This window comes from Narcine bancroftii, chromosome 4, assembly GCF_036971445.1.
Source record: "Narcine bancroftii isolate sNarBan1 chromosome 4, sNarBan1.hap1, whole genome shotgun sequence".
Classification (NCBI taxonomy): Eukaryota; Metazoa; Chordata; class Chondrichthyes; order Torpediniformes; family Narcinidae; genus Narcine; species Narcine bancroftii.
The window spans coordinates 223,587,488-223,614,808 of NC_091472.1; the positions used below are offsets into that span (position 1 = coordinate 223,587,488).

The 27,321-nt window shown below is 43.6% G+C and overlaps 1 protein-coding gene across 1 annotated transcript in view; it reads left to right on the plus strand.

Moving 5' to 3' along the window:
- Window positions 1-18,403: 18,403 nt before the first annotated feature.
- Window positions 18,404-27,321, plus strand: part of cps1 (carbamoyl-phosphate synthase 1, mitochondrial) — a 169,270-nt gene continuing 160,352 nt past the window's right edge. The window contains exon 1 of the mRNA XM_069934069.1: window positions 18,404-18,772. Coding sequence (XP_069790170.1) covers window positions 18,647-18,772 — 126 coding nt within the window. The 5' untranslated portion in view covers window positions 18,404-18,646. The remainder of the gene's footprint in view (window positions 18,773-27,321) is intronic.

Sequence of the window (27,321 nt, forward strand, 5' to 3'; positions counted from 1 at the left end):
ATTGCCAAACATTTTCTAGTCACAGCTAATGCCAATCTCAAAAAAGCAATTTGAGACTTATCTAATTTTAATTCCAAACTCAATTTCTTAATATAGCCCAATAGAAATGCCATAGGATCAAGCGAAATTTTAAATTTAAATAAAACTTCTAAAAGCTCCTTAATTCTATTCCAAAAAGGTTTCACTGTTTCACATAACCAAGTAGAATGCAAGAAAGAGCCAACTTGTTTATGGCACCTAAAACATAAATCAGAAGAAATAAACTTATATTTCCTTCTTCTCAGGAGTTAAATATAACTGGTGAATAAAGTTATAATGAACCAATCTACACCTTACATTTACAATTTTAGTCATACTGTCCTCACACAAAATCATCCAATCATCTTGAGAAATAGATATGGACAAATTTTTTTCCCATTTTAATTTAGATTTATGAATATCAGGTTAAAGCATTTTATTCTGTAATAGAGCATACATCTCAGATATAAATCCTCTCTTCCCACATTCAGTAAGTAAACCTTCAAATTTAGACCACTTAGGTAACTGTCACATGTGCCCAAAATTATCCAACTTGTTAATAAGTAAACAAAGTATTTGAAGAAATTTCATATTTCTCTTTCATTCTTTGGAATGAAATAAAATACCCAGCCTCATAACAATCATCTACCAATCTAATTCCTTTCTGTTCCCACAATTTCAAAAGATGATTATTTTATGTAAAAGAAAAAAATCTTATTTTGAAGTAAAGGAGTTTTAGCCGAAATTTTACCTTCTGTACCTATAGTTTTTCATGGCTTTGAAGTCTAATAATAGTTACCTTGCTGTTATTGCTTTTCCATGTTCAGGATTGTCTGCACAATTTGAAACTCTGCTCAGGCTAATGATGGATATGGTGAATTACCACTGAACCCATGCATATTCCTTTCCAGTTTAGAAATACCCATTCACCACCACACATCACTATCCTTTAATCAATTTTACAGAGGTTGTTGTCTGTTTTATCTTACCTTGTGAAAAATCCGGTCGTAAAATACTGTGAAACAGATGCTGTGATTGTAGTAAAAACACAGAAATGCTAAAGGAACTCAGCCAGTGTCACAGGAGGTAAAGATATATTACCAATGTTTCAAGCCTGAGCCCTTCTTCAAGGTGTGAGAAAAAAGTAGACTGGCACCTGATATGTTAGACAAGGAGGCTGGTGGGATGAAAGGAGGACAAGGGGAATCCTGTTCTGTTGCACGTGGAAGCAGAGGAGGCCAGGGCAAATGTGCGGGTAATGGAGAGGGCTGAGTTGATGGTGGTAGAGGGTGGTAGAGGGGAATCCACGTTGTTTAAAGAAGGAGGACATCTCTGATGATATGGCATGGAAGCCCTCATCTTGGAAGCAGTTGTGATGGAGTTGGAGGGATTGAGATAATGGAATAGGATCCTTTCAGGGAACAGGGTATGGAGGTGTAGTTGTGGGAATTGGTGGATTTATAGAAGATGTCAGTCAAGTGTTTGTCTCCCGAGATGCAGGCAGAGAGATCGAGAAAGGGAACAGTGTTGAGTTCCTTCAGCAATTCTGGGTTATGAGTACTGTAAAATGCTGTTTGGTAGTCCACAGATCCAAGGTCAGGCAACCAACCTCTGATGTTCAGAAGCTTCTCCACATTCACTTATCCCTTGGAGTGTGGTATTTGCAATGTTCTAACCACCTGCTGCAGGGGAGGGTTGGATTTCCAGGGTGAGAAGTACCTATTTCCTAAAGATTGAGAGATTTTTGGAGATGGAGGGAACAAGTAATGTGGAGTAGAAAGTGGTTCTGAGATGGTAGATTAGCCATAATGTTATTAAAGGGTAGAGCAGATGGGAGAGCCTAAGGAGGTGATGGGAGGGTGGGTGGTCGATGTTCTGCCACTCACAGACTGGCTTCCATGTATTTCCAATGCTTGGTCTTCGATGAAATGACCTTGATGTTGGTTACTAATCTTCCCCGTGAATTTAGACAGAGAGCATTACAGACACCATTGAACTTGAAGCACCTTCTGTGGTAGATAAAAGGGCAGGATCATTACTGTTCTGTAAACTAGACTTTTTTTGTCAGGTCTGCTCGTTAAACACCATTTTTATCAAGCCCAAGGCTGTGCTGGTCTTGGTTCATCAACTGACATCTCCTTTCACCTGGAGGTGATTCCTGTGATGTCGGTCTTACTCATCCATTTCCAGCATCTTGCCATGAACTATATTAGTTAGAACCAGTGTGATATAGCAGGAAAAGTTTTTTGAGGGACAGCAATGCAATAGGAATGACTGAGCAAACCTGTGGGCATTGATACAGCATTATATGACACTGGTCTTTATAGAGGTTCACTGTATGGACATAGTGATTCATATCATGGTTTTATATACCACAATAAAGTCAATGAAAACAAATATCCGTGGTAGGTGAATTTGAAGTTGGGTTCCACAGTTCCTGCTGATTAATAGTGTCAAACACTTTAGTGAGGTTGAAGAAAAGGCCATGGACATATGCCATATCTCAAGATCCTTTGGTCAATGGAGGAAGAATTATACCTCAGGACTGGCATAAACCCACCTTCAACTAGCAGTGATTTCCTTGTGCCAGACAGCAGGGAGGTCTTGTGTGGTTACCCCCGTTGGATGTGTCTTCCTTCTTGAAGATACTTGCAGCATATCCTAGATTCTCTGGTCTATTCCCCTCTTCCCTATTGAAATTGTGGATTCATAACTCAGGGTTTTTATTGTCAAATTTGAGGATATTGTCAGGGATATTCAACCATGATTTATTCCAGACAGCATAGAAATGATTGAAAACTGCCCCCAGGGCACTTCATACATGCACAGTATTCATTACAACCACAAACCATCTAAAGTCTATGTAGATCAATCACTGTGTTCATATCCTGTATGTCCGGTTTACTAGGTTTCTGGGGGATTCTCTGCTCTGGTGCACTCGAGTGGGCATGTTTTGTTACTTTGCATCCTCTATGTATATAGTTAACAAACTAGGTTTGAAGTGAATTCACTTGCTTTCATTTATCTAACATGCAACATGGTGTCAGAAGTAGGATGTCCCTGACTTTTCAAGGTTCATGTTTTTTGTCTGGGATTTGTTTTTGGTTGAGTGAGGACAACTAAACCAGCCATGACACCACAGCTATACTGTGAATATGGTGGATGGATTCCGGAGGCCCGACCCACTTGTCTTTGACGGTAACATCACCGAAAACTGGTAGATCTTTGAAGAAGAATATGATATTGTTGTTGCGGTGGCACACTCTGACAAACCAGCCGTACTCAAGCATACATTCTCCTCAATCTAATGGGACCAGAGGTCATCGAATGTGAACGGTCTTTCGTGTATGTGGGAGAAATGAGAGATCTCAGCGAGAGAGGACCAATCCTCATTCCTGCGGAATCCTGAAAATGCTTCAAGAGAAAATTTAGAGAGATGTGCAACCCTCAAACCAACATTACTATGGAAAGGCACAAGTTCAACACATGAAATCAGAATGCCGGTGAGACGACTGACTCAAATATCAATGATTTAAGAAATCAAAATGAAAAGCTGCAGTTTTGGAGTTCTCTGTGAGGAGCTTATTAGAGATAGACTAGTCTGTGGTATGAATAATGACTACTGCATGGTAGTGATTTGACATTAGCTAAGGCTTTCTCCATCTGTCCAATTCATGAGAGCACAACAAAACACTGGCTTCTCCACAGCACTCAGTCACAAATGTTGATGGAGCCCAGCTTAATGAGAAAACAAAAGTGTGAAGAACCAGCCAGATAAAATTATGACACACTTTATTGCTAACTGCAATAACTGTGGAGGTGATCATGCAACTAAAAGAGACAAATGTCCATCTTTTGGTCAACAGTGCCATGCCTGTAACAAATGGAATCATTTTAATAAATGGTGTAAGTCCAAACAACAGGCCTACAGATAGCAATACCCCTGAGGCATGCAATGTCGATGGCATATCTCTGCAAATGGCTGTTGATTCAACTGATGCACAGATAAAAGAAAATGATGAAGCTTTTGTCTCTGCGCAAATTAATGGGACTGCAGTTAAAATGAAAGTTGACACAGGCACCAAGCATATAGTCTTGTCAAAAAAGGCATTTGAGCAAAGAAAGAGTGAAAAACAAACAAGAGCCTGCATCAAATCCACAAGGCTTATTGCATATGGGGGTAGCCAAATCCAAACAGTTGGGATGGTTAAGTTGCAGTGCTGTCTAGAGGGATGTCTATACACATTGCTGTTTTTGGTTGATCATGAGATGTTCTGCCACTTCTAGGGCTACATATGTGCATTCAAATAGGGCTGGTCTCATTCAGCAAAGACATTCACCAGTTAAGCCCTTCTGAAGATAAGCTGTCACATCAAATTCAAGCTGAATATTGCAAGCTTTTTTCTGGTAAGTTGGAAAGCTACCCGTAACCTGTTCCATGAGACTTGACCCAGAAGTGAGATAGTTGTTCATCCTGCACATCGCACTCCTATGGCGATGAAGGACGGAGTCAAAGCTGAGCTCGACAGGATGCAGAAATTGGATGTTATCATTCTGGTTTCTGAGCCAATTGATTGGGTATCTTCTATGGTGGCTGCCAACAAAAAGGACAAGCAAGAACTCAGAATATGCATCAATCCAAGAGACCTGAATGCTGCCCTGAAAAGGCCAAATCATCCCAAGCGTACTGTGGAGGAAGTGGCCTCAGAAATGTTGAATGCAACTTGAAGCGTAGATAAAAGCTCACACTCAACTGGAGGGAGAACTAATGCTTTCATTAGCTTACAACACAGGTAGGGTTCATAAACAGGCTTCCGAAGGGTTCTGGGGTTTAGACAGGAAAGCAGGGTTATATACAGGACCCCCAGGGGAGGGGACCCACACTGCTAGTGAATCCCAGATCACTACACACCTGAGTTTTCGGTCTTCGATGCGATTTCACTTGACCACAAATCAGAACTTGTTTTTGTCACTACAGATGCTATTTGGACTCAACTCTTCCAGTGAAGTGTTCCAGCGGTCCATGGAACAGATTTTTGCTAGATATCCCTGTGCCATCACAGTCAACATCATCATTGGAGGAAAAACGTGAAAGACCATGACGCCAACTTAAGAAAAGTGCTAGAGAGGTGAACTTGAGGCTTAATCCCCTCAAGTTGAACCTAGACTGATATCTTGGTTATGTTTTTACAAGTGAAGGCCTCAAAGCTGACCCCTCCAAAACAAAAGCAATCAGTACCAGGAGATGTCCCAACTCTTCAAAGATTCCTGGCGACGGTCAACTATCTTGGAAAATTTATTCCCGATTCCAGTCAGTTGATGGCTCCACTGCAGCAACTACTACACAAGGGCAATGAATGGACTTGGCATGAGCAGCAGCAAAATGCTTTTGAAGCAGTAAGAAAGCACATGTCCTGCCCACTGGTGCTGTCTTATTACAATGCCAGTGAGCCGGTGACACTTGCCAGTAATGCTTCACAGTGTGGACTAGGTCCAGCCTGTTCGCAGGAAGGAAAACCATAGCCTATGTTTCACAAGCACTAAATGACACAGAAACCAAATATAACCATATAACAATTACAGTATGGAAACAGGCCATCTCGGCCCCTCTAGTCCGTACCGATTGAAGTGATCTCCTCTTGTCCCACTTAACCCTCCAATCCCCTCACATTTATGCTGCACCTATCCAGCTTTTTCTTAAGTGACAAAATTGACCTTGCTGCAACCACCTCTTCCGGAAGATCATTCCACTCAGCCACCACTTCTGAGTGAAGAAGCTCTCTCTCATGTTACTTCTAAACTTTGCCCCATAACCCTTAACTTATGGCTCCTCATTCCAATCTCACCTACCATCAAGGGGAAGAGCGTATTCACATCTACTCTATCATTCCCCCTCATAATTTTAAATACCTCTATCAAATCCCTTCTCAACCTTCTACACTCCAATGAATAAAGACCCGGTCTAATCAATCTTTCTTTGTATTCTAAATTCTGCAATCCAGGCAACATTTTAGTAAATCTTCTCTGCACCCTCTCTATCTTATTCATATCCTTCCTATACTTTGGTGACCAGAACTGTACACAGTATTCTAAATTTGGTCTCACCAATGCCTTGAATAGTCTCAACATCACTTCCCAACTCCTATATTCTATACTTTGATAAAGGCCAGCATATCAAAAGCCTTCTTTACCACATGAGATTCCACTTTCAGAGAACGATGAGCAGTTATTCTAAAATCTCTCTGTTCTTCTGCATTCCTCAGTGCCTTCCCCTTCACTGCATATGTCCTGTTTTGATTATTCTTCCCAAAATGAAGCACCTCACACTTATCAGTATTGAACTCCATCTGCCATCTTTCAGCCCACTCTTCCCAGCAGTCCAAATCCTTCTGCAGTCCCTGAAAACCATCCTCACCATCTACAACTTCCCCTATTTTTGTATTGTCCACATATTTACTAACTCAATTCACCATTCCATCATCCAAATCATTAATGTAAATGACAAACAACAAGGGACCTGACACCGAGCCCTGAGGTACACTGCTTATCACTGGCCTCCATCCTGACAGACAGATATCCACCATGACTCTCTGCCATCTACCTTCTAGCCACCATTGAACCCATCTGACTATCTCAAGATTAACATCTAGTGCCTGAACCTTCATTACCAACCTTCCATGTGGAACCTTATCAAAGGCTTTACTGAAATCCATATAGACAATATCTATGGTTCTACCTTCATCGACCTTCCTAGTCACCTCCTCAAATAATTCAACAAGATTTGTCAAACGTGACCGTCCCCACACACACCTATGTTGGGTATCCATAAGAATACACCTAGAGCCCTTTTTAAACAAAGGAACCACGTTTGCAACACGCCAATCCTGTGGCACCATGCCTTCCTCCAGTGACTGTTGAAAATTAGTCGGAGCCTCCACTATTTCCTTCCTGACTTCCCCTCAAGGTCCTGGGGAAAATCCCGTCAGGACCCAGAGACTTAACCAGCTTTATATGCCTCAAAAGTTTCAACACCCCCTCTCCTAATCCCTATATTTTCCACAATAACCCCTTTTGCTTCTCTTATCCTACACGATTCCATATCCTTTTCCCTAGTGAATACCAAAGAGAAGAACTCGTTCAATATCTCCCCCATCTCATTCGGTTCTGCACACATTTGTCCTCTCTGATTCTCTAAGGGACCAATTTTATCCTTCACTTTCCTTTTGCTATTGACATATTTGTAAAAATCCTTCGGATTTACTTTCACTCTGTTCACTATAGCCACCTCGTACCTTCTCTTCGCTTTCCTAATTTCTTTCTTAAGCTTCTTTTTACAATTCATGTATTTTCCAAGCATCTCGTCCATACCTTGCTTTTTGTATTTAATGTAGGCCTCCCTATTATATCGAAACAAATTTCTAATCTCCCTTGAAAACCATGGCTCTCTCAAACTTTTGGCCCTGCCTTTTATCCTAACAGGAACATAAAGATTCTGCACCCTCAAAATCTCACCTTTAAATGCCCTCCAATTCTCCTCTACCTCTTTCCCATAAAACAAATCAGCCCAAACCACTTCTTGGAAATCCCTTCTCATTTCTTCAAATTTGGTTTCTCCCACTCAAAAACCTTAGTCTTTGGACCAGACCTATCCCTTTCCATAATTATATTGAAACTAATAGTACCATGATCACAGGATCCAAAGTGCTCCCCAACACACACCTTAGTCACCTGCCCTATCTCATTCCCAACAGTAGATCCAACACTGCCCCTTCTCTAGTGCTCAGATTGAAAAAAGAGCTGTTGGCAGTGGTTTTTGCATGTTCAAAATTCCATGATTATATTTACGGCAAGCCAGTGGCCATAGAAATGGATCTGCAGCCCCTGGTCAATATACTGAAGAAACCCATAATGCAGCACTGACAAGACTACAAAGGATGATGTTACAACTTCAAAAGAACAGCATCACCCTAGTGAATAAAAGCGTTTGGCTGTAGTAATATTGTTTACATGTAGCAGAGTGTTTTTTTATGTTTCTTACCTAATATGGTTGTCATTTCAGTTGCTGAATGTGTCTGCTAAATATTGGTCATTCTGTGAGACTTTGTAAGCACTGAAGTTTAATAAGGTAATTTTGTCATGGTGTGGAGTATGAGCTAAGGAAGGGGAATGTAGATCAGTCACTGTGTTCAAATCCTGTATATCCAGGTTACTGGGGTTCTGGGGGATTCTCTGTGCTGGCGCACTTGAATGGATATGTTCTGTTACTTTTCTTCCTCGATGTATATTGTTAATAAACTAGGTTTGAAATTAATCCACTTGCTTTCATTTATCTAAACACACAACAGTCTACATAATACACAAAGGTTGCTTAAGGAGGTTCACAGAGAGTTCACACCTCTCAATGCCTGCACAACTACTGAGTATTCCTGCATCCCTTTTGAGAGAGGTGGATGGTCCCTTCCATGTTTGTTTCCAAGTAAGTGTGTGTGTGTGTGTGTGTGTGTGTGTGTGTGTGTGTGTGTGTGTGTGTGTGTGTGTGTGTGTGTGTGTGTGTGTCTCCATGCAGTCCCTTTGTCTCCCATTCCCCTTTTCTTCTTGCCAGTGGACTGAGACCTCTCTGGGAAGTCCATGGAGTATGACAGTTACCCCAAGATTTTTTTCCAAAAATAAACTTTATTCACACTAAATGATGTACAAGACCAAAGGCTGTTCCACCTTTACATTCTTAATTTCAATCCTATTGAGTAAGATATTTACAAACTTTTACATAATGTTAGTTATCTCATATCAAGGAAATTATTTACAGTACAGGAGAAGCTGTTCAGAAACATTTTACATTTTGTCAGCCGTCTCACTGGTGTACCTCCATGTTTAACATTGTTGCCTTAATACTCAGCCACCACCCCTGTGGCACCTTGTTTCTCCTTGGTTTGAGGAGCTTCCCCTCAGTGTCAGTCCCTCAGAGTCCGGTTATGGGGGGGTGGGGTGGTGCTCTAAACTCTACTCCTTCCCCACAGTGCCCTCGTGTTGGCTGCACCAAGCCTCAGCTTGTCCCTCAGCACGTAGTCCTGCAAATTAATCCACACAGAGGTAACATCCACTTCTCAAAAGCGGAGGGACTGCATGAGAAGATGAGGAGGAGACTGCCCATTACCTTTACAGGCAGGAGATAGGCCAAGACTAAATCAGATAAAGTGGGTTCAGCAACTATATCACACTGAGGCTCCTGACCTTGTGCAACTTACAACTCTATCAATTTGTTAAACAAAGGATGATTAGGCAAATTGTTTTAACTTTATGCAGAGCCAAAGGGGTACAAAGGCAGGAAGACAAAATCCATGGAGCATCTCGCCACTGATAAGGCCAAACATGAGGGATAACCATTAACCATGGAAAATAACACAAAACCCCTAGGATAACAGGCTCTAAAGCTCCAAAGGGCCGCAACCATTGGAGTTTACCTTATCTTTTCACTGTGGGTCCATTATTTAAGTACTTAAAAAGAGCTCCTGAATTTCTTTTCTCAGTCATCAGAGAAAGGACAAATGCAGAGAGATTCCTACGGGAAACAAAAATTGTTTCATAAGGGAAAGCCACCTGATTCCTGGGGTGGTGAGAGAGGGGGCATTCTGAGAGTCACCTGAGTTCAATTCATCCTTGGCTGGCTCCGTTTCAGTGAGAGATCTAGGGTGGGGGGTTCAAAGAGCTTATGCCAGGCCACCTGGCATAATGGAGGCTCTGTGGCACCTGGTGTTCCTAAGCAGTCTGATCTCAGAAGGTAAGCAGGCTCTGGACTTGGAGGGGAGACTGCCTCGGTGCTGTGGGTTTCTGTGAGGGGCACTGGACAAAGTGGAAACTCTCTGTCTGCCTTACAGTAGACAAAAGTTAAAGAAGTTCATGTATGTTACACTCTAAATGTAGTATTACATGACAATAATGGAACCTTTATCTTTACCTACTGTTGTGTGACTGGGTGGCATGCTGTTACCTACAGTGAATGCATGTTCCCAGGCCCAGGGCAGCGTGAATGTTCTTCTATCAGGGAATATCAACTCTCTTGGATGTCATTGGTAGAGGCAGATACATCATTCTTTTTTTTTAAATTTTTTATTTTTCACACTATAAACCATATTGACCAAGATACATACAGACATTTTTCTTCTTAAATAAAAGGGGAGAAAAAGATACATCATTCTTAGGGGATTTCAGCTGCGCTCTTGAGGAGAGGGATCACTTCACTCCCCAGTATGACCAAGCATCGATGAACATATTGAGGGAAACTGGTCAGCTCCCTCAACTCGGTGGATGCCCGGTGAGCTCTTCATCTCAATTCATCTCCATTCACCTGGAAGTCTCTGAAATCAACTACCTGCAGATTTCACAGGCATATATCTCTCGGAACCCAATGGACCCCATGTATCTGGTGCTGTGCTCATATCTGGGGTAGCAGAGCGGGGAATAGTTCTGGGATTTGTCTGGTTGATTCTGGGCTCATGAGAGAAGGAAGAAGCTGGGTTTTCCTTAAGGCTATAGGGGCAAGACTCACATCTGTCTATTCTTCTGGAGATGCAAAGGGGTTAAAGTTGTCCCAGGAGCTATTGGCCCCTGATGTTTGAATATAGCCATTATCTGTCATGGTCTGACAGGTATCCCAAACCCAAGAGTAAGATTTGAATTAACACTGTAGGAAGCCATAAGTAATCCTTCTACATCACATTTCTGGAAGACCCTTCCTCACCAAGCCTCAATTACAGACCAGGCTTCACTCATCACTCCATCTCCCTGGCAGTTCTCCAGCTTTAGAAAATTGAAGCCTCTGTGTATTCTGTACTGACACTTCCAAGTGTCAGGGGTTCGGGTGCTTTGAGACTTGTGGAATCCTGTCTGGGTCATGCTATCGAGATCTTGGCCCTTGGGCAAGCATGCAAAGAGAAGGGAAGACAGAAGGACTGTTATATGTGGACTATGGAGAAACACACATGGCCTCCCTGCCTGTCTGGAATGTATGTGTTGTGGGTGGTCACGTGTCCTCACTGTCTGAAACTTACTCAGAATGCACATCACCTGCCAATCAAGGTTGGACTCTGGCCACCCATTAGTGCACACCTTAGTAGGCCCTTTCAAACTGCCGTGTAAAATGGGGTTAACCAGGCAATTTGCCCAGTTAGTGCCCCAATTACGTGACAGTTTGAAAGGGTCTGACCAGGTCAACCCCGTCAGAACTCAACCTCAGAGGTAATCAGGGAACCCAGTTAAACTTTCCTAGGTCTTGTCCATGGCTGCTTTGAAAATGAAAATAGCCGACCTGCTTATTCTGGTGACATCAGCGATTGCATGTGTGTGTCATGGGGCTACCAGCATCTGAACATCCAGCAGTATTTCAGGTGAGTGCATGACGCGTCTTTGTGGGAGTGGGATCCCTCTTAAATCACTGGGTTGGCAATTCAGTGGGTCAATCCTCCTGCGATTTGAAAGGTGCTTCCAGCACCTTTGCCCCAGTAACTGAACCCGGGTCCCAGAAGGGCTACCCAGGTGCTGCAATTTGAAAGGGGCTACTGTTGGCTCATTTAAATTACCTAGGGTCATTATTGGCTAGGCGCCCAGATCAGAACTGGATATAACATTGACATATTCTTTCTCCCTGCTTTGTGGTCCAAGCCTCAGACATCGCTCCACACCAGGTCACTACTGTGGACATTGCTGGAAGTGTCACGGGTAAGGTGTGCACTACAATTAAGCTGAGCCGTAGTATTATGATAGATCAGTGCTTGCAGAGAGTTGCACCCCCACCTCTCGTTGATGAGTGTACGTTTAAGTCCCTGTCTTGCTAGTAACTGTATATTACTTATTATTGAGCTGCACCCCGAGGTACATGGATCAGGAATGTCTGCTAAAGTCCCCTGTCTGTGAGTGTTACACATGCAGAAGCGTGTAGAAGATAGGCGGACACTGGTATCGGAGTTCAACCTGGGTCCAATGTGTATGTCTATAGTTGTTTCGTAGTAGAGTAATTAAGTATCATTTGATGTTCTCCCCTGATTGTCTCCTCTGTGTTCATTAAAGGTACCTGTGATTGTAACACTTGTGTCCAGTCTCATCTCTCTGTGAACCCACTGAACCTGTTACTCTTCCAAACACAACAAGGATCTAAAGTCTGAGGGGTGCTGGCTTCTTCATTAGAGGTCCAGAGGTGTTCCCTGTAACAGAGTTTTGTGCAAGGATTGGCTGACGAGGTGTAATAAATTGGATACGCTGCTGACATTGGAAGAAGTGACCAATGTCCTCCACCAGCTCCAGATTTGTTAAGTCTCTGACTGGACAGGGTGATCAGTTACTTCCTCAGAGTTTTCTAGGATGTGCTTGATCTCATGACGTGTAGCTACTGGAGGAAACCTTGGCAATAGGGGAGTTGGCCCTCTCGCGGTGCAGAGCAATTTCTCTCCTCAGCACTCAGATTTTTGCCTGCACCGCGAGAGGCTGATGTGATGCTGGCTCACATCATTCACACTGCCCAATCTTCCATGTGCATCCCTATTCATTGGACCCGGGACCAGGTCCACTTTTCCCAGAGGGCTGGTGTGTTGGTTGCCTTTCTCACCCTTTAGAGGGGATTCAACAGGATGGATTGCAGGTCAGAATTTCAGTTTTTGGACCTGGGCTGCATTTTGTGGCCCATGCCCCAGATTAGAACATTTTGCAGGGTGTCCGGTGGAAGTAAACATGTCCTTGATGGTGTCCTTTGGCTTTGGGAGTGAAGGGCATTAGGGGTGTCTCATGTTTAGCCAGTTGAATTCCATTTTCGGGGAGATTGACAGGCTTGACTCTGTGCAGACCAGTGATGGTGTATTCCTCATGGTTGACCTGTGGAGACTGCACAATTCTATAGGCCGCTTTCAGCATGCTCTGTGCACAAATCCTTTAAGAGGAATGTTCTGGACTCTTGCTGGGTCAAAAGTGGGTGAACTCCTTGCTGGATGAGATAAACACATTTGCATGGTGCACCATACACCTCCTCCATATGGGAGTCAACCTTGGTCTTGAGCAGTACCAGAAAACAAACTGGCAGGAGAGGGAGGTAAGGCTACTATTCAGCTCAGGAGCTGGACAGAATTTTTCTGCTGTTCTGAGTTTCCTGATTGAGGTGGATGGTGTGAGTTTGTATCCGGATGGTGATTATCTGAAGAGATCTCAGTACATGGAACACCTTCCTAGATCGTGTGCTCTGCTGGCACATTCAATGCACCAGTGCACTGGCTTCAGGGTGACCCACACTCCCAGTGGCAAGCATCAGCCATGTTGCCCCATAAGAATGGCCCTTCTTTTACTGAGACATTTTCAGTGTTCAGAGTTGCAGTCAAAGTAACGGAGGAGTGAACATTGACTAACGGATGAACTAAACAGTGGAGGAACGAGATTCAAGCCTCTTGAGCTTGGAACCAAAGCCTCTGGTAGATTTGTCTTAGTGGATCTCAAGGGAGTACGGGGTGATCCAGTGTGAAAGTACAGATTCTATCACCAATGTATATATGTACATATGTACAGATGGTAGTGTAGGATGACTGTGATTGGCTGAGAGTGTAGCCACACCTACTGGCAGTACTTAAAGGATTGCTCCTAGCCAGACCAGGTCATTCTGGACTGGTCGACCTACTTGTGATATGCTCCAGTCTTTTAGTTAATAAAAGCCTTGGTTTGGATCAACAAGTCTTTGGTTCTTTCGACGCACACTACATTCAGTTAAGCTGTTTGACCAGAAATGCTCATTAGACCCCAGGCCCCAACATCTTCCTTGGGAGCTGGTTCTACACAATATAAAACATCTCTCAAAAACACCCTCTGTGCCTGCACTTGGCAGAGGCATTTCCTGTATGGCCTGCCCCCATAGATTCTTTGCTTGTTTGTCTGCTGGTCAAACACACCAAGATGGAATGTTCTGGTGTCTGACAGTGTGGGGCCCCCAGTGGAGTTCTTTCTATGCAGGTGTCCTCTCCCCTTACAGTGGGGTTCTGGAGGGCCGAGTGTTGGACAGAGCAATTCCGGGAAGAAGATTTTTAAGCTCATATGATATAGTGTGAGAGTTTATTGCCATATACTAAGTTACAATGTGCCGATGCAACGATATTCTTACTTGCTGCAACCACACAGCCACATAAGACACACCAACTACAATTAAATTACCTTAATGTGCCATGAAATTTTTAAAAATCCTAAATATAAAAGGGTAGATAAATAAATATTCAACATTTGCAATTAATGCAGTAAACCTCATGATATTTCAACAGTGCAGACAGATTTATTTGGTGGTCCTAGAATAGCTTATTGCCAGGGCATTATGGAGAAATTCAACAGCCTGATAGCTATTGGGAAAAAAAGCAGTTCTTGAACCTGGAGCTGCTGGACTTCAGGCTTAAAGGTCACAGTGAGACGAGGTTGTGAGCAGGGTGATGGGGGTCCTTTATGACGTTGGCTGCTTTCTTGGATGGGAGATTAGAGCCCATGATGGACTTTGCCATGTTCTTCAGCCTTCTGCATTGATGGATATTCGAGTTTCCAAACCAGGTCGTGATACAACCTAACAGTATGCTTTCCACTGTGCACTGATAGGCATTTGATAGTATTCAATTCCATTCTGAATCTCCTCAGACTTCGCTGAAAGTATAGGCATTGGTATGCCTTCTTCACTGTTACTTCACTGTACTGGGCCCAGGAGATATCCTCTGATAATGCGGACTTCCAGGAACATGAAGGTACTAACCCTCTCCATCGCTGTCCCATCAATGTGGGCAGGTGTGTGGTCCTCAGCCTCCCCTTCCCAAAATCCACAATCAGCTCTTTGGTCTTGTTGATATTAAGAGTAAGATTGTTGCTCTGGCACCATTCAACCAGATTCTTGACCTCCATTGTTATTTTCCATTATTAGGCCAAGAATAGTGGTGCCATCAGCATTAGACATCATTGGAGCCAAACTTGGCTCTGATATTGTGGCTGTGGAGTGAATAGAGCAGGGGACTAAGCATGAAACCTTGAGATGCCTCTATGTTGACATTCAGTGAGGTGGAGGTGGTGTTGCCGATCTGCACAAATTGGTTTCTGCTGATGAGGAAGTCGAGGCAAAGAGAAGAACAGAGTCCCACATCCCTGAGTTTTAATTGTGTGTATGAAGATGTTAAATGTCGAGCTGTAGTCAATGAACAACAGCCAGGCATAGGTGTTCTTGTGGTCCAGGTGATCTAACACAAAATGGAGGGTCAGCAACATGGCATCCAGTGTTGTAGCAATAGGTAAAATGAAGTGGGTTCAGGTCCTTCCTGAGGTAGGAGCTGATTTGTTCCATGACCAACCTCACAGAATGTCACCATATTTTATTTCTCTACTTATCAGGTTCCAGCACATATTACCCCTCCAGCAATCACCTACTTCACCACCTGACCATTTTTTTTTACTGACCCACAACTACATCACCAGATCCAGTTTCAACAGTGTCATCAAGCTTGCAGATGATATAACAGTGGTCGGCCTCATCAGCAACAACGATGAACCGCACTACAGAGAAGAGGTGGAAAATCTTGTGATTTGATGTGAGAGTAACAACCTGCATTTCAACATGGACAAGATGGAGATGATCATGGATTTCAGGAGGACCAGGAATGACCACCCTCCAGTACACGTCAATAGCTCTGTATTGGAGAGTTCCTTGGAGTCCACTTAACTGGGACACACAACATGTCCTCAATTGTCAGGAAGGTGCAACAATGACTGCACTTGCTGAGAAGACAGAAATGGGCAAGGCTACCAGCCACCATTATGTCAACCTTCTACAGGAACTCTATCGAGAGCATCCTGGCCGGCTGCATCACAGTGTAGTCCAGTTGCTGCAGAGAAATGGATCAGGCTTCAATCCATAGAACCATAAGAGTGGCAGAGAGGATCACTGAAATCAACCCCCCTCCCCTCCATCAACATGATCTACTGGGATCATTGATCATTGAGGACCACTTCCATCTTGCATACAGCAGCTTTGAGGTGCTCCCATTGGTGAAGAGATACAGGAGTATCTGAGCCAGCACCACCAGGATGAAGAATATCTTCTTCCCACAGGCAGTGAGAATGCTGAACGACCAAAGGAACTGCTCACACTAACCATCCAAGCCTCTCACATTTACAAAATAATATTTATTTATTTGTATTTTTTGAATACTTGTCCTGCATGTGTATTGTTTGTATTTGTGTTATGTCTGGTTGTGTGTCTGCAGGTTTTGCACTGAGGACCAGAAAACGCTGTTTTGTCGGATTGTACTTGTGCAATTAGATGATAATAAACTTTACTTAACTTGACAACTTTTATCTGGCACCTGCCACCTTCACCCCTACTTTACCTTGGCCCTGTCCAACTCCCTCCAACTCTATCGACATTATACTGGCTACCTCCCCTCCACACTCTCAGTCTCATTGAAGGGTTCTGGCCCAGATCGTCAACAATTCTTTTTCTCAGACTGATGCTGCTCGACCTGCTGAGTTCTTCCAGTGGTCTGATTTTTGGTTCAGATTCTAGTACATGCAGTCTCCAGGCTGCTCTTCAGTTAAACGCAGAACAAAGAATGGTACAGGCCCTTCGGCCCATAATGTTATGGTGACCTATATCAACCTACTCCAGCTTCAATCTGATCCCTTCCTCACAATCCATGACCCCCTACTTTTTTCTGCAGTTTTTCTTTGCAGTTCATCTCTATGCTCCAGATATTTGGGCACCTAATACGGAAGATGGCTGATTAGATTTGGGGAACCTCCTTGTCAGTCAGCTTCTTGGCTTGGCCAGGGTGCCCTTTCACAGGCAAGGCACCAAGCAGTCTGTCCAAGCCAGTTTTGCTTCTGAGGATACACTAGTAGTACATTGCCTGTGAAGAGGAAGCACATGGTATCTCCTGGTTTGCTGAAGGTCTTCTAGAACCAGTGTGCAACACAGTGTACATCATAATAAGGTTGATGGTTTGAATAGATCAGATATCATAAACGGGTTTGATCGTGGAAAGTTCCCTGTGTTTTGATTGTTCCACCCACCATTCACAGGTTAAAATACAGTGCATAAAATTGCCTATTTCAACCTTTTGAAAGCTCCTTTTCTAATGTTTCTGAGGTTTTAATCTGGAAAAAAATGGATTATAAATGGATGAGAAAGTAGAGGGGTTAGTTAGATGACATGTAAGTTGGAGGTGTTGTGAATAGTGAAGAAAGTTGCCATATTCTATAGACAGAATGGAAAGTTAGGTGGAGATGTAACAAATAGAATTCAATTTGGAAAGGGTTAATGGCAGGATTCTTAGCAGTGTGAAGGAAGAGGGGGATCTTGGAGTCCAAGTCTATAAATTCCTCAAGGTTGCTGTGCAGGTTGATAGAGTGGCTAAGAAGGTGTCTGGTGTGCTGGTAATTAGTTGGGGGAATTGAGTTCAAAAGCTGCAAGATAATGTTGCAGCTCTATAAACCTCCAGTTATAGCACTCTTTGGGTATTGTGGTCAGTTCTGGTTGCCTTATTATGGGAAAGATGTGGAAGTTTTGGGAAGAGTGCAGAGGAGATTTACTAGGATGCTGGCTTGATTGAAGAACATGTCTCAGGAAGAAAATTTAAGTGAGGTCAGGCTTTTATCTTTGGAGCGACACAGGATGAGAATAACTTAACAGGTCATGATAGAGTTGACAGCCAACACCTTTCCCCCAGGGTGCCAATGGCCAATACTACAGGACATTCACTTAAGGTGAGTGGAGGAAAGTTTAGGAAAGATGTCAGAGCTTTTTTTACACAGAGAATGGTGACTAACTGGAATGCATTGCTGGGGTGGTGGTGGAGGCAGGTAAAATGAGGTCGTTTAAAAGACTCGGGTACTTGGATGGAAGAAAAATAAGGGGGTTATGGTCAGTGAGGGAGATGATCATAAGATAGGTTGGCACAACATTGTGGACTGAAGAGTTCACTCTCTTAGATGAAAGTGAACTTACAAATGATCCCACCCACAGAGAGCACGTCGCCCCGGGCTTCTCTTCCCTTAACCCTGTCCATTTGACACATTTTAGCGTGTGCATTTGTGCAAAGTCATTAAAGATGAATTTAAAGCGAAAACCAGGAGAAAAACCCGAATGTCAATTATTTTTTGCAATAATCTGGTCAGTTCTGGTTCGCTGCATTTGCCTGGTATAGATTTATTAATGTATTTGACCAGGTTAACAACGGGTTCACATTTCCAATGGAAATCTCCACAGGTGAGTAAATCTGGTATTAAAAGCGCGGTTTGATTAGGAGAAATACGGCGCTGACATCGCAACCACGTCCCAAAAGTCTGAACGAATTGATGTGCTGTAAGCAGCTGATACGATTTCATCAGTTTACAGGAGAACCCTCCCAATGGAAGTGAAGTGAAATAACGCAAGGAGATACGAGGTGGCGGCTGGTCAAACTTTAACGTCAGTGAGTCTGCCGGGTCACCAAACACAATAGTACAAAAGAGGCCGGATCCTCACCAAGCCAGTGGGATCGAGTTTGGCCGTGACTGAGTCCTGCAAGGGGGCAAAAGAAGGTCTGCTGACAATAACGTGCATTTCAAAAGAAGTTGAATCGTTTGAAACCTAAATACAATTATGAGCAAGATACTAAGAGCGTGCAACGTGTTCAAATCCATCAAGCATGGCATTACAACTTGCAAACTTGCACAGCGGCCAGTGTGGAGTTTGGAAAAATCAGGAGTCAGATTATACAGCGTCAAGGTAACCATTTACATAAAGATATTTTAAAAAATATTACGAAAAAACGACTGTCGACGCTTTTATTTCATTACTAGCTCATTTGGGAGTAAATCACACCATTGAATTAACTTTTTAAACCGGTCTTCTGTGATTATGCAGAACAAATCAGGTCCTGCAATTCATGTGCGTTAGTTTAGGAAGACGAGCTTGAGAGTGAGGCGGGGAAAAGTGATTTTAAACCGCGTGTATTTGTTTCCATTCTGGAAGGGAGACGGTACGTGTCTGCAGCAGATTGCATTTCCCGTCCCTGGTGGTCCTCGTGTCGCGTGCAGTGGCTGCGGGGACTTTCCCGAGGATTTGGAGCCGCGCATGTATCTGTCCAGCTCGTAGCCGCGCGTGGGCGAAGTGCGACGTTCTTTGGGGGAGGGGGGGGGGGGGGGCAGAACACCCTGTTGAGGGAGCCGGGCCGAATGCCATCCCTACTTTTGTTTTAGTCTCCAACACCAAACGTCCCCTTTACTCGGGCCGCCCTTCCTGGTGGTAAGGCTCCACCTGATCTCCAGGTCAGGCGGAGAGATGGAATGTTCAGTAATTCCAGGCAGCATCTGTGGAGAGACCAGCGGGGCTGACTCCAGGCTGTCCCCGGCCTGATGACTGGCAGAGTAGACTCCTGCCCTGAGTGTGTTGTATGCAGTTGTGATCATAACAAGTATCATTGTAATGTTCATTGTTTTCCAATGCGTCTGTGGAGGAAGCAAACAGTCTTGAACTGGAACCTTCAGAAGAACAAATGAAGAGTTCTACACAACTCATTAATAGATAGTGGTAACAAGTGGTTTGGCTAGTAAAGGTATACTTTTCAATATTGATATGAATCAGGTTAAGTTTGGGCCTTGTGGAAAAGAACAACATTGAAGGAGGGGAAATTAAGATATTGTTAGGCAGGAGCTTGGGGGAGGTAATTGTGGGGTTGCCTGATTACAGTTGCTTCCAACTGACATAAGGGAGTTGTTTAAGGACCAAATAATTTGCGTTCAGGATAACAAGGTTAGAGAACCTTGGGTGACAAGAGGTTGTGAATGTTTTTTTTTAAAAAAGGGCGATCAGATGCTGATTATAAGAGGAATACAAATATTTCAAGAAAGAGCTCAAATAGGCCATTGGGAAGGTCAAATGGGGCAATGTGATTTTGGTGGATGGGATTAAAGAGTATCCCAAGGTATTTTATATTTTCATTAAAAGCAAGATGACTACTGAAAGGATAGGACCTCTTAAAGACAAAGGAGGGAATCTGTGGAGCAACACCAAAATGCTGGAGGATCTCTCAGGCAAAATCCACAGAAGGTGGATGTTTTGGGCTGAAATATCATTGGGAATAGAAAGAACTGGGTAGATTTCTGAATAAAAGGTGAGGGGGAGGAGCAGAGGTTGGTAGGTGATAGGTGAATACAGGTGGGGGGGGGGAAATAAGCCAGGAGGTAAGAAGATGGGAGGAAGAGGCAGAGGACTGAGGAAGATGCACTCTGATAGGAGGAAGGAAAGGAGTGGGAAGCTAGAAGATGAGAAATGTGGGTGACTGGCAGGTTGAGAAGGTGGGGAATGGGGTAGCGAGAAAAGCAAAAGCAAGAAGTTTGGTGTGGGGGGGTTGTTGTTTGAGAAGACAGGGTGAGAGGAAACCAGAAATGCCTTCTGGTTGGAGATTGCCAAGACAGAATACAAGGTTGTGCATCTTTTCTCCCAACCTGACAGTACAGTAGTCCATGGACAGAGATGTCGGTATCACAAGTGAACAGATGGAGTGAAGGTATTCAGTGAAGCTTCCCACACTCTCTACCCCCAATCTGTAGAGGAATTTATGCTTGGAGTCCGAGGAAGTGGCAAGGTACTAAATGAGTATGGTTCATTGGTATTCACCAAGGAGAAGGATATGGACAGTGACAGGGAGCATGAAGTGAAGAATTCTCATGTGTTCGGTCATTTTCAGACCAAAAAAGTGGTGGTGCTGGGCCTTTTGAGGAGCATTAATGTGGCTGTCTTTGGCTGCTGATGGACTATAATCCCACGTTATTGAAAGAAACAAGGGAGAAGATTGCTGGGGCCTTGACACAGATCTGTGCACCCTCACTAGTGACCAGAAAGGACTGGAGAGTGGATAATGATAGTCCTTTTGTTCAAGAATGGAAAATGAAGAAATATCTAGGAACATTTTGGCCAATAAGCCTCACATCAGTGGTCAGGAAACTATTTGAAAGAATGCTTAGGGATAGGATTTACACAGATTTGGAAAGTCATGGCCTGATTAGGTACAATCAACATGGCTTTGTTAGGGGTAGGTGATATCAATTTGGTTGTTTTTTTTGAAGAGGTGACAAAAGTGGTTGATGAGGGTAGGGCAGTGGATGTTGTCTACATGGATTTTAGTAAGGTTTTAGACAAGGTCCCTTCTAGTAGGCTGATCCAGAAGGTACCGAAACATAGGATCCACGGAATTAATAGTATGAGCAGAAAAGAGAGGCTGAAGAATGATCTGATAGAAGTTGCTAAAATAGTGAGGGGCTTTGATAGGATGAACTGTTAGAATCTTCCCCAGGGTAAAAGAGTCACACACGAGAAGATGTGCTCAATGTGAGGGGGAAGGAAAATTTGAGGGAAAAGGCAAATATTTTGCACGGTGGAAATGGACACAATAGCGTTTAAGAGGCTTCTGGGTTGGCACATGAATATGATGGAGAGATATCAATTGTGTAAGCTGCAGAGTTTTAGTTTGATTTGGATATCATGTTTAGCATGTGGACCTCCCCCCCCCCCCACCCCTTACAGTGACAGAGACCCAGATTCAATCTTGATCTCTCGTGCTGTTTTTCTGGAGTCTGCACATTGTAGTTGTGCTGTGTGCCCTGGTTTCTTCCCACATTCCAAAGATGTGCAAGTTGATAGGTTAAATGCCACTGTAACTTGCCCCAAGTGTATAGGTGAGGGGTAGAATCTTTGGCAGGGGTAAGGGAGGTTATAAAAATGTAGGGAGATTAAAACAGCATTTGTGTAAATGGGTGCTTGATGTTGAGCACAAACTCTGGGCTGAAGAACCTGCTTCCAATTCTCCTTTCCTGAGGCCATGAAAATTAAGTGCAGGAATAGACTGCTTGGGCCCTTGAGTCTGCTCTGCCGTCAAATAATTTGTGGCTGATCTATCTCAGTCATTTTCTTGCCATATTTCCAGTTCCAAGAGGTGTCTGGATGTTGGGCGGTCTGGAATTCAGGCAGTGAGTCAGCTTCCACAATGTGATTTTTCTGAGTGTTTCCAATATTGTACATTATTTAGTAAACATTAGGGCAAGATCAAAAAGTTCAACATCAATGCCTCTGCTCGTTGTTCCTCACTCAAAGGAATGTACTCACAGAGCTTGTGAATGAATGCACCATTGAGGTACAGGCTTTTCTCTGGGAACAGTTTTGGATTCTGGGGTTCTTGCCCTCTTTGACCATGTGTAAATTTTAAATTTAAATTTAGACATGCAGGACGGTAACAGACCCTTTTGGCCCATGAGCCCGTGCTACCCAATTGACCTACAACCCCAGTATGTTTTGAACGGTGGGAGGAAATCAGAGCACTTGGAGGACACCCATAGACACAGAGAGAACATACAAACTCCTTACAGACAGCACCAGATTTGAATCCCAATTGCTGGCGCTGTAATAGTGTGTTAACCGCTTTGCTAACCATGCCATCTGCAGGGGTAATGGAAAAGACAACTCAAGGTGTTAAACAGTTTCCTCAAATTGACATATTGAGTACATTTGCCATATTGCTATTGGATTGCAGTTGGTTAAGATTTAAAACGGTGGTTCTCAACCCTTTTCTTTTCACTCGCATACCACTTTAAGTTTTCCCTATGTTATAAGTGCTCTGTGATTAGTAAGGGATTGCTTAAGGTATTCCAAGTGTGGCTAATCAAAGTTTTGAATAGCTACAAAATGAATTCTTTATTTTTGTAGTCAATGCCTTGCCCAGTGAAGGAAAGCATACCATAAGCCTTCTTAACTACCCTGTCTAATTGTGTTGCCAAGGAGCTATGGACCTACACCCCCCAGATCCATAAGCATCTTAACACTTTTAAGAATTCTTCTATTAACTGTATACATTTCCCTTGCATTTGACCTCCCAAAGTGCAACACCTCACACTTAACTAGATCAAAGTCCATTTGCTATTTTTTCTGTCGACATCTGTAACTGATACAACATTTTGTACACGAAGGTTGGGTGAGATAAGAATGAGAGGACATGACTAAGGGTAAAATGTTTAAGGGGAACATTAGTGGAAACTTGGAGGATGGTGAATGTGTGGAACAAGCTGCTAGCTAAGGCGGTAAATGTGGGTTCGATTTCTACATTTAAGAAGATTGGATGGGTACATGCATGGGAGAGGGTTATGCTACAGCTGTTGGTCAGTGAGACTAGGTGGAATAAATAGGTTGGCATGGAAAAGGGGGTATGTTTCCATTCTATAGAGCAGTGGTTCTCAACTTTTCTTTCCACTCACATACCACTTTAAGTGTTCCTGATGCCATAAGTGCTCTGTGATTAGTAAGGGATTGCTTAAGGTGGTATGTGGGTGGAAAGAAAAAGTGTGAAAACCACTGTTTTAATTGTACCTTATTGACTCGTTATGTGCATGGTTTCTTAACTCCAAAGGAAATGGGCCAATGTCAATTTTTCTCAAGCAAAATATTTCAGTAACAATTGGGTCTAGAGCAGTGGTTCTCAGCCTTCCCTTCCCACCCACATACCATCTTAAGCAATCCCTTACTAATCACAGAGCACTTGTGGCATCAGGAACACTTAAAGTGGTATGTGAGTGGAAAGAAAAGTTGAGAACCACTGCTCTATAGCATGGAAACATACCCCCTTTTCCATGCCAACCTATTTATTCCACCTAGTCTCACTGACCAGCAACTGTAGCATAACCTTCTCCCATGCATGTACCCATCCAATCTTCCTAAATGTCGGCAAATTTGTTGATGGTGTTATTGTCGAATTGAATCACACAGACGTAGATGTCAAGTGAGTAGAGCAGGGGCTAAGAACGCAGCCCTGTGGTACTTCAGTACTTACGGACATTGGTTGCATGCAGAGTTTGGATTCTTATGGTTGTTTCATAAGATTCACCCAAATTTTAAATTTAGACATGCATCCCTTCCAGTCCACGAGCCTATTTCACCCAATTGACCTATAACTCCAGAATGTTTTGAATGGTGGGTGGAAACTGGAGCCCCCAGGGAAAACTCATCCAGATACAGGGAGACCATACAAACTCCTTAGAGACAGTGCAGGATTCGAACCCCAGTTGTCGGCACTGTAACTGCATCGCACTAACTACTACACTAACGTGCTGTCTGTTTTGTTTATTCATTGCTGGATCACTGGTGTCACTGCCAAAGTCAGCATTCACTGTCCCACTGTAGCCAACTTTGGTGGTGATGAAGTTTCTTTGCTTTTGAAGTTCGCTTGAGGATGGAAAGCCCATGTTGTGCAGGGAGTTCTGTAACATGGACCTTGGAATAGTTTTGGGTCAAGGTAATATGTGCTTTTGAGGGGAGGTCACCTGTGTCTTATCCATCTGGTATATGTTTTGTGGGTGGAGCAGGTGAGTAACTGCAGTGAGTTTTGATATTGCAGTCATGGATTACATGATACTACTGGTTTCATGGGGATAGAGGATCAATTATCCAGTTCTCTACCTCTCCACCCTCAAAATGTACTCTTCGTAAAGTCTTTTAATTTGCCACAAAAACTAATGGAATGTTGGCTATCATCTCCAGAGCTGAAGTACCAAGAATTGAAATTTTCCTGGAATGCATTGGGGGGAATGCTAGAATAGTTATTACCTTTAAAAAGGGACATAGAAAGTGTTCAGGAAATACTAGTTAGTGATAATTGCAGTAGAAAAGTGATGGAATTTTCACTACACATAGAAATTGAAAATTGAGCAGTCAGTAAGATTTTGAAAAGGAAGGTCACTCTTGATCAATTCATTGAATTAATTGAAGAACCAACAAAGATCAGATCAAGGACGCACTGTGGACGTAATACATTTGGATTTTTAAAAGGTCACTTTGATAGGCTTATGACCAAGGCCAGAACATGTTTAGTCAGGACAAATACCAGGATCGATAGTCCTTTGGCAACCAAACAGAAAATAATGTAGGAGAAATTCCAATGTGCAAAAGGAAAGAAAAGGTGTTCTACAAGGGTTGGTACAAGGTCTACTATTCATCTTTGAGGCAGGAATCTGATATACAATTTGAGGAGGACAGTAAGTTGGGCAGTGTAATGAATGAGGAATGTACTGCTGCTCATGTGCTTCCTGATTCTGTCTTATCTCTGACTAGGCAGATGTGAGCTTGGAGAGTGCTTGGGTACAAGCCTAGCTCGGAATACCAGGTATACAGAATTAAGGGAAGAGCACTGTGCCAATTTACAGGAGGACATCAATCAACTCAACTGCAGTGTATCATCAATGAACTTCAATGTAGATAAAGAAGCTATGTTACAATTTTGGTAGGCTAAATGGGTGTACTTCACTGCCAACCCAGTGGTCTGTTTTGGACTTTTGGGAACATTACTAAAGTTCAATGTGACTTGAAAACGATTTGAGAGAGCTACCAGAGCCTATAAGGGTGGCTCCTTTCTTGGGAAAAGGAGGGGAGTGGGGGGGGGATTGGTGGTGATCATGAAGAATGTTTTTGTCTGCTCCTTTAACTTGTGAGCAAAACCAGAATTAAGCTTCATAAATAAAACGTCATGTCTGATTTTTATTTTTAACCCAGGAGAAAGTTTTAAAAAAAAACTTTTTGCCCAGAACATAAAAATTACTGGAACTGAATAGCAAAAGTAGTAGTTGAGGATAGCTTGGATCCGTTTCAAGAAAAAAGAATGATAATTGATGATGGGAAAATAGGGCAGAGAAATTTTAATCTGGTGAATTGGAATGGAGGAGTTTGAGTGCATTGTAAATCAAGGTGAATTTGGCTCAGTGGCCCATTTCTGTGCAGAAGGGGCTAAGTGAAACAGAACAATTTTCAGAGGCAAGATGAGTATATCTCTACGAATGGAAGATTAGGAGATTGATGTAATTGAGGTGTTGAAAGAAGTTACAGGAAACAAAGCATTGGGAATATCGAATCGGTCAAGAACTGATGGATCTTAGAAGAGTGCAGAACAGGCACTTCATCCCACGTGTCTCTGCTGAACATGATGTCCAAATCAAATTAAAATTCTGCTGCTTCCACCTCATGGATCTCCCCGCCCCCCCCCCGCCTCATTCATCTTCACATTTCATGTGTCTGTACAAAATCCTTTTAAATGCGACTATTCTATCTGCTTTCACCACCGATGGCAACCCTGTCATTCATTGTGCAAGTCTAACCTCTGTTTCACTTCACAGAATGCATCATTTTGCTCTTTCCAGAGTTAAATTGCATCTGCTATTGATTTGCCCACTTCCCGAACTGATCTAGATCCTTTAATGTTACATAATCATCACTGTTCCCAAGATGAGGCCTTCCACTCCAGATCATCTAAAATGTCTGCCTTCCGCAAACATGGCTTCCCCTCCTCCACCATCAAATCAGCTCTAATCCACGCTTCTTCCATTTCCCACTCATCTGCCCTGACCCCCTCTGTCCCTGTACCTAACACAGGATTCCCCTTGTCCTTACCTACCAACCCACCAGCTTCTGTATCCAATGTGATATTGAGATTTCTGTCATTTATAACAGGGTCCCACTACCAGACATATCTTCCCCTCTTTGCCTTCGTAGGGACCGCTCACTCTGTGACTCCCTCGTGCACTCATTCCTCTCCACCAATTGTGCCCCCTCCCCACCCCGGCATCTTCCTTCTTCCTCCTTCACCACAGTTCAAGGCCCAAAGCGGGCCTTTCAAGTGAAGCAACACCATTTGTGTATCTGCAGGAGTGATTTACTGCATCTGGTGCTTGCTTTGTGGCCATCTCTACATTGGAGAGAGTGGGTACAGACTGGGAGATCACTTTACTGAGCCCCTATGCCACACATGTCAAACTCTGGCCCGCGATATAATTATATTTGGCCCGCAAGATCATATCAAAAATGTATTAGAGGTGGCCCACTGGCCGCCGCGCCAGTATAGCGCATGCACAGTAACTGCTGTGTCCCAGGTGAGAGAGAGAGAAAAATCCTGGTCCTTGAAAACCACCGTGGTGGGTAGTTTTATAAACATGCTGTCGTGTCCCCCCGCCCACCCCCCCACCGCAGCGCAGCTTGGCCGGTGTCAGGGGAAGCCAAGGCTGCTTCCCAGCGCCCGGAACTCCAGTGGCACAGCGTTTCTTGGAGCTGCAGATGGAGTCGGGACGCCAGAGGGAAGATTGGGGCTCCCCGCCGGGCGATGGGGGCGCCAGCCGCTGGCCACCCTGCGCCTTCCCACCGGACCAGCGGCGGGTGCCCGGAGTACACGTGGAGAGCGAGGCTGGTCGGGCAGGTAGGGTGGAACCCCCTGCCAATCTCGGGAGAGGCGTGGGCTGGATCAGGAT